The sequence below is a fragment of the Elaeis guineensis genome, chromosome 1, assembly GCF_000442705.2.
Source record: "Elaeis guineensis isolate ETL-2024a chromosome 1, EG11, whole genome shotgun sequence".
Classification (NCBI taxonomy): Eukaryota; Viridiplantae; Streptophyta; class Magnoliopsida; order Arecales; family Arecaceae; genus Elaeis; species Elaeis guineensis.
In genome coordinates this window covers 142,018,958-142,031,237 of record NC_025993.2, presented here as the reverse complement: position 1 = coordinate 142,031,237, position 12,280 = coordinate 142,018,958, and the positions used below count along the sequence as shown (strand labels likewise).

General features: G+C 36.9%; 1 protein-coding gene across 1 annotated transcript; it reads right to left on the bottom strand.

The window, feature by feature from the left end:
• Positions 1-1,786: 1,786 nt before the first annotated feature.
• LOC105060337 (basic transcription factor 3) lies at positions 1,787-6,509 on the bottom strand. Its single transcript, XM_010944001.4, has 6 exons — positions 6,358-6,509; positions 4,392-4,459; positions 3,565-3,713; positions 3,410-3,466; positions 2,985-3,023; positions 1,787-2,282 (listed from the first exon to the last, which is right to left on the bottom strand). Exons 2-6 carry the CDS (start codon positions 4,457-4,459, stop codon positions 2,074-2,076), a joined length of 522 nt encoding a protein of 173 aa, XP_010942303.1. The 5' UTR covers positions 6,358-6,509; the 3' UTR covers positions 1,787-2,073.
• Between the last annotated feature and the right edge of the window lie 5,771 nt (positions 6,510-12,280).

Below are 12,280 nucleotides of genomic sequence, written 5' to 3'. Positions count from 1 at the left end.
GTAGTATCTCTTTTGCTACTTTTACTCTGAATAAAAATTACTCTCTACGATGTTTACTCCTAATAGGATTCTCTATGGTGCATGGGCTATGAATTCTATGCAACCCCCGATACCATCATCAAAAAATAGACCAAGCAACATATGCCATGTATTATAAGGTACACATTTGTGGACCGTCTTGTTTGATAGCCATCCATCATCCAATGATGGCCATCAAGAGCTGCACAGCGCTCTATGGTGCAACCTATGCATCATAAAGGATGTACGCTGGGTTTACTCCATTGCCCTCTATAGCCTCAAATACTAAGGCTTGCTTATCCCCATGATATTTAGCAGATTTGTTGCACGTACAATCAAGACGGTGGGCATAGCATTTAGCATGTTTGCTGGAAGAGAACAGTACACTAGATAAAACAATTACATGCGACACCGAGGCAATAGATTTAAGGATTGTTCTTCCTAATTTTTGCTTATTTGGAGAAAAAGGATTTCCTAATATGAATCTCACAAAGAGAGTGAGAGATGGTTATGTTCGACTTCTGCATTACCTGGCTCTGCTATTTTTTCTAGCTTGCTGGCAGGACCAGAAAAAGGAATCCAACATACCGCACCACGGTCTTGATGACTATGCAGTGTTACGGGAGGATAGATGGAAGAGGTGATAGCAACTCCATGTCAACTACGTCGGAAAGCCTTGATGACTTTGACTTGGCTTCTCCATTCGCTGTTGCCATAGGATCCTCGGCAGCAGCTAGGGTTCATTAACTTTATCATCCCTGAGACTCCGTCCCACCCATCTAGCATCTCCAATGACTCCATTGAGCCTTTTTAAGTTTGCCACCATTAGGATCCATGCTTGGATGCAGTTACCAAGCACTGAAATGGTGTGGGTTGCGCATATAACTGTGCCTTTCATCTGTCAGCCGACTGAATATGATTCCTTAAACTCAATGAAAACAATCTCCTTTCATTGCTGAACCAACAGTATATTCACATGCAGGACCAGTGACATGATGAGATCTGTTAAGCATCTCAAATGCTAAGGAAGAGGTAGACTCGTCTCACGTTAACTGACACAGCAATCCATGCTACTACCAGCACAGGAAATCATACATCCAGGCTAGAATGCCCGGAAACGACACATTTGGCAAAACTCAAGATGCTTTTGTCACTGCTCAGAAAACTTGGGGGAGTTCTCGGAAGTTGAGAAACAACAAACTCTCTCCATTCTCTTGCAATTAGCCATTTTGAAGGGCGGTCCCCAACTGGTTGACAGCCTTTGGATCTTCCAACAAAGCACACCACTGTTCTCCATTTAACAGGTTTTCTATACATTTCCACGCCACACCTGAATCTTGGACAAGAACTGACATTGCAAGCTCTGATAACGAGAGAGAGAATGACTACGGTAGGTAATGTACTTAGAAGGTCAATCCAAGAAACAATACCAAAACGAAGATACAAAAGGCAAACCAAGCCGGAACTCACGCAGGTCAACTCTTAACAAATTATTTCATCTCCTTTATGCGAAATGTTTTTTACACAAAATGTTTCATGGTGATCCAGGGCTCCCAACAACTCATAAAGTTCTTCTCTTTTTTCTTTTTCCTTTTTTTTTTTTTTGTGGCAAAGGATTTGTACTACTTCCCAGTTCAAAATAAATTATTCAGATTCTATAACCTGAGAAAGTAAACATATTTCAATCTTTGCAAGATTCTTTGAAAGAGTTCGGATGTTCTGCACTTTTTGTTGGTGACAGATTATCTCAATGGTGATGACAAGGAAGTTCGACAAGAACAAAATCCATTCCATAATAAGAGAGTAAAATGAGCACTTTGGGCAGTTCATCAAGTTGGTCAGGTGAACCATGCCTATGAAGAAGAAAACACTCTAATATGCCTCCTATGAAAACAAAGTAGCAAAGCATCTGCTTTTCTAAAGCGTCTTGAAACGACAACTATTCAAGTGTCACAAAACAAGAATGACAGTATCAGCTCTTCTAGTTTGTCACAAAATGAGAAAGAACCTGCAATAAAAAGGGGTTTTGACATGTTCCCTGAAAGTTTGTAATCTCTATGAAGCCTGGTTTTCATTGTCAGTTGCAGCTTTGTTTTCACTGGCGGCCGCAGCTTGGTTATCATTGGCAGCCGCTTCAAATGTCTCTCCTGCCACAAGCTCAGGCACATCGTCATCATCATCCACCTTAGAGGCAGCACCAGTACCAGCTGACTGCTTCTGGAACTCTTCTGCCAGCTTCCTCAGATTGTCTAAGTTATCAGGGCCTGAATAAGAGAAGTTAGCATTTAGTAATTAACACAGTCATGCATTACGAAGCACCCAGGGAACTAAGTGGCAAAAGGCTATTGGAACATCATTAAAAAAAAAATCCCATCAATTCTGTACAAATTGGGAGTGAACAGGTAGGTTAACAAATAATTGAATAAGAAACACAGGAATCTAAATTGTCCTTCTTTCAGCAAATATGGAAAGATAAGATACCACAGGATATATGTAATCACAAATTGGCATACCCAAAAGAAAGGGTAAAAAATTTTAAAAATGTGCCAGTAAATAATAAGGACGAGAAAAATGGTAGTCTGGCCGGGTTGAGTACAGCTCCCAAACTTCTCATAAGTGAATACTACAGGCAATGGAAATTTGACATCATAGCATGCAAGCAAAATGCCAAAAAAAAAAAAAAAAAAAAGAGAGGAGGAAGAACAATTGTGCCTCAGGTAAGACAATCGATGGTCAGCAGCTTAATTGTTCGAAGTGGAAGTGTGTACAGGAGAGGAGGGTGTGTGGGGAAGCAGATGATTCCAGAAAGCTGGCGACTAAAGTTCAGCACAATCAATAAGCACTGAAGTAAGGTGGGACTTCGAGCCATATGGGGACTGGCAAGTTATTACGAGGAAGATTATAACAGAAAACAGGTCTTGGTGAAGGCAGATAGCAGTATGAGTTGATCATGAAAGAAAACATACCCAATTGGTTGATGATCCCAGGCAGCAGATCTTGAAGTCCTGTCACCATGAAGTGCCACATGTGAGTTGTAAACATTCAGGAAAGCAAACGAGCACAGATTTGCTTTATGAAAAAGAAAATGGTTTTATATAAAAAGAACATTTTTTAATTTCGGTAGACAATCTTGGACATAGTATCATATCATGTTTGTAGCCATATGACAGCAGAAAAACTCCAGCGGGAAAAGTAATCTTTCAACTTGTTGGTTGTTTGGTGTGACTACTACTTCTGATAGCATCATGATTCTTGATTCAATGATTACAAACAACATGGGAACACATGCAATAGTTTCCATGCAGTCATAAGTGTGAATATGTGCGTGCGTGTGTGTGTTTTATTTTGGGTGTGTTCTTTAGTCATGATTATATGCTAGAGAGAAAAGTACTTTTTGTCTGGGGAGAACCGCTAACTACCCACGTATTTGCTGCAATTGAAGCTTGCACTGGACAAATAAAGAAAAAAAAAACTACTTAGTCACAACTGACCAATTCTGGAGAATAATTATCACTTCTTTCTCTTAGTTTACAAGATGTTCTTTACCCTTGGGGTTCACAAATTGGATGACAATGTCATCTTTAAAGATGTTGACTTCTTCAATGGCAGGGATAGCATTTACCCCTATTCTTTTCAATGTGCTTTGAAGCCTCTTGTCATTTGTTGTCGTCGTCTTGTGGACCGCCTTCTTCTTCCTAATGGACATAATTAAATAGAATGAAAACAAAGGGAAGAAAAATCATAAATAATTGCCCAAATAGAAAAATTAAAATTCTTTTTTCCTGAACTTTAGAAGTGATAAACTTATATGCCCAAACATAAGTTTTACAATGTTCACATAATCAAGCAGTCCAATTCTTAAGATACATCAATGCTAAGAGGCATCAGCAATTATGTAATTAAAATCACAAAACATTACCCCAATCAAATTCTTCCTTCCTAAACAGTAGAAGTGGTAGTTTCACATGTGCACATTGTACCTATGCAATTACACTGTTGGATTTAAACTATGTTTAAGTAAATATACTTTTCCAAAACATCCATCCAAATTATGCTGTCCAAATATTAAGAGATATCAAGGGTTTACTTAATTTTATGGGGTTGGCTTCATTATTCAAGACACATTCTGCTAAAATATCTGAAAATTTCATTTCTCGTTAAGTATTAAAGAACACCATATAAATTAACATTGTAGTTATCAACTACAGCTAACAACATATTTCTAATTTCTCCAGACATTAATTGCATATTCTCTCTCAAGAAATCTCACGAGCACTTTGGCCATATTATATCCTTAACCACACAAAATGTTGCTCTAGAGAATCTAGATGGTATACTCTCATGGTAGGTAATTAAGTGAAAAACTTTAGAACCTGCGCATACTGCCCTTTCCACCAGTGCGAACAGCACCAGCCATCTTCATGAGCTTCTCCCTATCCATCTGCACAGTGAAAGAAAAAATGTAAAAGAATTGAAGGGTACATGTCATTCAAAAGAATTAGCAGAGGAAAATATGACACATCACAAGGGTATAGGAAGAAGACTTTAGATCAAAAGCCAGAACGAAATGCATAGGTGAAAAAGTGCAATAAGCCATGACAACTAAGATTACGATGAAATTTTACCTAGAGTTTGTAATAGAAGGAAGTTGTTGCAACTATATAACCAAAAAGGGAAAAAGTAGAATGGTGTGACAAGATCACCATTTGGTGGCTGGTCAAAGATCAAACAGAAGTTGCTCCCTCATATGGGCTTTTGCCCAAAACTAGCTAATCATTTCAGATTTTGCATGTTAAAAGATCCTCATGAAGAAGATTACATGCAGAAGCAGATAGGCTTTGCAAAAGATTTTCCAAAAAAAGCTGTAGTCCTCATCAGATATAAGAATAGTAATTACCCTTTCAAAGTGTTGGTATACATCTTCTTATGGAAAGCTCAGAAACCACAGAGTATCAGACCAACAAACTATAGAAGCACCGGTCAGTAATTGTAGCCATGGTTGAGATCCGGAGGTGGCAGGTAATCTACCCTGGGATTGGCAGATAGACGGAACCAGCTACTTCTAAAGATTATTCTAATCCTCGGTGTAAGCAAGTACAATGCAAGTATGGTCGTAATCAGACACAATGTGCATGTTTACAGCCCTTCAGCACTTCTTTCAAGGTCTATAATGTAGCTCCAGATTATACAATTTCTAGAATCCAGGATAGTTGAGGAGGCCCCCTATCTTAATTAGGATGTTTATTAGTGTTAGACAAAAGATGGGCATTTCATGTACTACTGGTTCATCATGGATAAGACAAATCAGACTATAATTGGGAAAAAAGTGATCCATCGTGGACAAAAGTTTACTTTTCACAACCTCCTCAAGTTTGCTAAATATCAAGTTCTAGAAAAGATAATTATGTATATGTATGTATTTATGCAGGAGGAGGTAACAGCTGAGCATAATACCCAACCAAAGTGCCTGCAAATTCCAAGTGTTTTCAAACCATATACATGGAAGTTCCAGACATCAGAAAGCCGTTAGAGCTGAAGTTGTAGCGATGATCATTCAACTTCGTATTCACGTTATATGACAAGGATAAGTTGATAGCATCTTCACTTGGTTAATTTTTATGATAGAAATGATGAATAAGACCATGCAGTTGAGCATGTGCGTGTTTCTTAGCATGGAATCAATATAGCAGCTCATGGATTATGAACTTCTCCTCACATTGAGACGTGTAATCTTTATGTTTAGCAGGCTACCAGACAAAAGGAGAGATTTTTGTATCATGAATTCATCAATCAGGTTATACCACACTATTGCGTTAAAAATTACCATGTAACATAATCATAAAGAGTACTTGAAATTAGCAAACTATTCACACACAGTCTCTGCTACATGCTTAGCTGGCAAACAATAAACACATAAAGCGTTAGTTTTAAATTCTAATTCACAAGGAAAAAAACCATTTTTAGCACTCTTTCATAATAAGCTTTAGCTTGCATCCGAACAAAACTACAGCATGAAACAAGATCAGATCAAGATCTAAATAGAGAGCACAAAAGGAAAAAAGACCGAATTTCCCGGGTGAAGCCAAGTACCAGAGAGCAACCCTAGATGAAAGCAAACCCTTCCAATTCAGACAACCAACAGGATATACCGAGACCTAAACCCTAGAATCCAGTTCGTCCCGGAAAAGCCGCAGAACCCTAAAACCCTTTTCTATGAGAATCCCTAAACCCTAATATCACCGACTAGAGAGTGAAAGGGGATAAAGGGAAAAAAAAATAGAATAACCTATTGCTGATAGACATAGCCGAGAGGAGGAGGAGAAGAAGAAGAGAGAATACCTTCGGGGACTTCAAGGATGGATAGGAGAGGGAAGAAGACCGCGAAGGGGAACGACGCCGCAACAGCACAAGCCTGCTTCGAACAACAAGAACTGGGAAGGAGGGTTGGGCGGAGACGGAGATACACTCAGGCGGATCGAAATTACCAAAATAACCCTGATGTCTAGATATGGTCGCCTGTCGAACCCGAATGCCGAGCCTGAACTCTGACCAACTGAGTCCGGGATCCAAACCGAAACCTGTTTCATCGTTCGCAGGGGCCTATCTGCCCTGATTGCATGGAGCTCTGAATCAGTCCTGATGGCCTGACCGGACCCAACGCAACCTTAGAACGGCTGTTTCGTATGTCACGTGTGGCTCATCTGATGGCCAATGGTACTTTTGCATAAATTTCAAATCCTAATCCTGGAGCCAGCTAATTTGGATTGCTTACAAGTAATCTAACCTACTACAAATACTGAATTTGTATTTGCAATCATCTATTTGACTTCCTTGCATTTGAAAGCTACAACTATAGTTCCTTTTTTTTTTTTTTTTTTTGGTAATAACATCTACAGTTCCTTTATTTGGTTATTTAATATAAAGAGAGTGTTTACAGCATATCTTAACATCCAAGGACTGTTGTACCCATAGCAAATCTAAAAAAGAATCAAAGTGTTTACACCATATCTTAACATCCAAAGACTATTGTACACATGGCAAAGCTAAAAAAGAATCAGATGGAGACCTTAGAGCTTTGAGTTAAGATGTATATATTTGTCCAAATGATTGATCAAAGGAATAGACTATGGCGAATGATTGAGCATCCAAGATATTTCTAAGTGATAGAGATTGTATTATAAGCCAAATAAAGAAAGACGATCAATAAAAGCATATTGGATGAACCAAGATCCATAGATATAATTATCAGTCTAACGGTTGGTGGATAATTATACTTATGAATATCCATAATAAGATGGTAGCTAGTGTCAATTATCGAAGCTGTTAAAAGTAAAGGCCAAACGTGTAGCAACTATCACAGTGGATAATTATTATATTTTGTAAAAAGTAAGTGGCATTGTACATTGTAAAGGAACCCCTCAATGATGCCGCATATCAATATTTTTTATCTTATTTTAGCATACTTTACTAGTAATCTTCTATCTCAGATATAACCTAGATCTCTACCATCATAATTGAAGATACACTCTTATCCCTATTCGGATGTGTCTTTTTTCAATGATGGTATGATGGTAGTAAAAATCTTTGAACACTAAGAAGCCTAAACTCACACTACTGTCGTATGCTCCTTCTGATCACCACCTTTCCAGTTGCTCCAACATCGATGGCATGTCTACCGTCTATCCTGCAATTTGATTTATTATCATAATTTTCTTGAACATCCGAACCAACAAGTGGTATGCTCCAATCAGGATGGAAAGGGAGGTAATAAATTCTGTGGCATATATGGTAGGATGTAATATAGCTATTGCAATACTATCGAGGAGACAATAGATCAGTTAATCTTAATTCATTTCTCGATATATCTTTTCTAGAAGTAGTTGTGCAACTTTAGTCTTATTTGGAGGAACATAGGCACAATCTATTGGAGATGCTCTCATATCCAATAATTGCCATATTGTTCTATGGCATGTATGGTGGGATACAACATAGCTACTACAATAATGCTGAGAAGACATAGATGCTAGCTTGATAATCTTAATTTATTTCTCAATATCTTTTTTAGAAAGTACTTGTGCAACTTTAGTCTTATCTAGAGGAATATAGGCATAATTTATTAAAGATATTCTCATGTCAAGCAATTATCATGTTGAAATTATTGTTAGACCATAATAAGGTAGCATTGAAGATGATAATAATAAAACAAATGGAGAAGCTTGATTCTTCCGTTGAATATCAACTTTCGGCCATAGCATGCTATAATGTAGATTGTGGTTAACCTCGCCGATCAGAATGTTAGAGAAGATAAATTGGCCTGTCATGTTTCAAATCAAGATCTTTAAATCTAGTAGTCTAAATTTGACTAGTAAAGAAAATGGGGCCAAAGATTATTCAATGCTCTTAGAATTCTTTAGCTAAAATGACAAAATTATGTACCAATTGAGGAAATGTATGCTTTGGTCAAGGATATTGACCATCCCTTGGGAGGCAAATAGCAAGATGGCAACCATGTGGTCAAAAAGGCTAAAGGGCAACCACATTAGTAGGGAAAGCTATGCCGCTCAAATATCGTGCACATTGAAGTTTTATGCTAGGAGGCATTATATTTTAGTCATACATGGATATCCTCTAAGATATAGAGTCCAACCATTCCAATGATCAAAGATTCTCATGTAAATTATGGATGGTATAGATCTCAATACTATACAAAGGGTTATTGGAAGATTGAAGACATGATAAATTTGGTCTAAAAGCAAAAAAAATAAATAAATAGTGTATGTATGTATGCATATATATACTCTCATAAGAAGACGTTCCACTAAGTTTCAGCAAGAGGTCGATTCACATAATGACGTCCTATTTTGATCTAAAGGCCTCTCACAAAAATTCTTTCCTAATGCTCTTGGAGAATTTGGGACATTAGCTTAAAGGCAATTATCATGTCAAAGAGGTTTGGAAGCTGAAATTCACAAACTTCTAGGTGTTTTCAGTTGTATCTAAGTCCAAAAATTTCTCCTTATTATTATATTCTAGCTTTGTCTATTCTTCTTGGAAGCTCTAATTCAAGGGATGCTATTCACTTCTTCTAGTCTCACAATTTATCTTGGATTGACGTATATACATCTAGGCAGGCTTAACTTCTTCTTCCAAGACAGAGATCTTGACTTCTAGCTCATTGGGGCGAGTGGTTATGGCATCTCATTCATTGGTCAAGTCGGCCAATGGTTGTGAATATAAAAAAGGTTGGAAAGCCTATGACAAAGATCACCAGCATGAGTTGCTAAAGGGTTGAGATTGCATCTAAAAATTCGGCTATGCTTTTTGGCAAAACAAATTCACAGATTAGGATGGTGAGAAGGTGCTATTACAACTTCTTAACTAACCTCACTTTTATAGTGATGTCAGGTGATGAATGGCTAATACGAAGGGCTAGTAACCTAGCTCTATCACTATCTTTGCCAAAGCCCTGTGAGAAAGATTCAGATTAGTAATTGAAAAAATACTATTATTGTTGGAGTAGGTTCCCGTGACTTAGCCGACTTCTCTTACTTTCTCATCCTCGAGTCAACTAGGCAAACTGCACCGGCCGACCAGCAATTAATCTGACTCGGCTATACAGAGTTTTCCTGACTGAATAGACGTCGGATGCCCTTGCTGACATCCGGCCGACTGAAGACTGATCTCTCCTAGTTGGCGCTACTCCGACTAGGGTTAATGTCCCTCCCACGGCCCTTGGCCTACAACCGACTTAATAGTCAGTTAACAACCGACTACACCAAATGAAGATACGGCGTCTTGGTAATTCCATCCCATTGACTCAAGCAACATCGATCTCTACCAACTAACGGCAAACCGAATATAGCCATCATATGACTTGAAGAGGTTATATCAAAGTTATGTCACTCAGACACCATATCCAGACCGGCTAGCTGCGCACCATGATGGGATACTACGATCTCATTAAATGGACCTCAAGGGATATTTATTATGCCCCACGTCTTGTAGCGTCTGCCATCGTGTGCGCGCTAAATAAAAAGCACATTCACCGCCGGTATTTAAAGATGCTCATATGGCATCATGCCGCACTGTACGATAGGACAAGATCGACATGATCGTCTATCCAATCATCATCCATTTTGACCCCTTTATAAATAGAGATAAGCGAAGATCCCACCAGGTATGCTTAGACAATCTCTCTCTAAACCCAGAGACTCTACTCTTTTTTTATACGCTATCTTGAGCGACGGAGGGTCCTCGCCGGAGTCACCTCCAGCGGGATTTATTTTGCAGATCTTTCTTCCATTTTCGTCGAGCGGAGCTCAGCACCATCTCAATCTAAGCTCTATCTTTGCCTTTCGTCTTAGCTTTGATTGTGTGCGGCTTCTCCAATGACACACCATCTCCCGGCATCTTGACAGCCTACTAACTAACAGATGTAATTCTTAATCGGCTCCCACCCGACTACCATCTATGACTATCTGTTGGAAAAAAACTGCAACAATTATGATAGTAATTAAATAATACATTATGGCTGGCAGTCGAAGAGCTGGATAATGGTGCCCTTAGAGATGCAAATGAAATTGGAATATGAGACCCAGGTTCATTAGGCCAACGAGTGTCGACTATATAAGTCATGAGGAGATGGTTGCATTTATACAAAGTTATAATGAGAGTGTAAGAATTTCAAAAGGTGCGAAGAGTTTTAGATACGTGAACACCATACTTATGGCATCAAATGTGGTGTGACATCCCACCACCCGCTTGATTGACAGCTAATAGGATATAACAGGTGTTCTTTATACAACATCTTAACAACCAAAATCCACTATACACATGGCAATTCTAAAGAAAAATCAGCTAGGGACTCAAATTTTTTAGCCAAGACATATTTTTGCCCAGATAGCCGATGGAAAGAGTAGACTAGGGCGAGTGAATTGGCCTCCAAAATATTCCTAAGTGCTAAAGTATGTTGGATGGTTGGTGCCAAGCAACCATGCTAATGACATAATAAAAGGACAATTGGCATCGGTTACTATAACTACGAGAAGTAGAGACTAGAAGTGGACCGCAAATGTCAGAGCAGATAGGTATTATATTTAATATAAATAAATAAAATTATACACTATAAAGTAGATATTTAATTTTATTTTTAAAATATTTCATTCTCATTTTCAATATTTCAATCATTCAATTCTCAATAACTCAGCCATCCATTTTCTTCAAATCTAAAAAGCAGAAAGGATATTATGAGAAATATCGATAAATTTTAGCAGCTTATCTAGAAAAATAGTAATGCAAAAAATATAGGTAATAGATTTTGAAGTCACTTTTTCATATATAAAAGAATATAGATAAATTATTTTTTTATCTAAATATTATCTGAAAAATATTTATTCACAAAAATATAGATTTCTAGATAAATTTTTTATCCAAAAAAAAATGAACATCAAGAGTAATGATCATTTAGCTCTCCACTATTGTAGCCCAGGGCTACATCCTTATCTCTATTCACATTCATCTTCTTTGAATGGTGGCATGATAATAGTAAAAATTTTTAAAGGTTAAAACATTTTAACCTATGCTAATTTATATCCTCTATTTGAATACGATCTTTTTAGATGCTCTAACTTCAGTGGTATGTTCATGCATCTATTTATCCTACTATTTGACTTATCACCATTCTTTTCCTAATACACCCAAATGGGACTCAACAAAGGAGTTCCTTGGTATGCCTTGATCAAAATGGAGATGGTAGCAATAGAGGGTATAATCATCCTCAAATGGACATTGTAAGATTACATCTAATGAATTATTAATTATGTTAATACAATGCAATATAATACAATATCATATAATGTAGCATAGTCTAGTATAATTTAATTATATAGAATAGTACAATATGTATTATTTTTTAATATGTAATATACTATCTTATAATATAGTATAGTATATAGCATAATATAATGTCATATGGTATATAATGTTATATAATATCACACATAAAACAATAATATAGGATATCATGTTACAAAAATATAATTAATATTATAATAAAATATCAATTAATTATAACTACAATATTTTTATTTTAATAATTAAATAACAGTGGTAATAAATATATTATGAGCTATTATTACATTAATTTTATGATAATAATTATATTTTCATAACTTTTATCATAATTATTATATAATATTATAATCATATATAATATTATTATATTACTATCATGGTAGGATATTAAGACTACAAAGACTGCTAG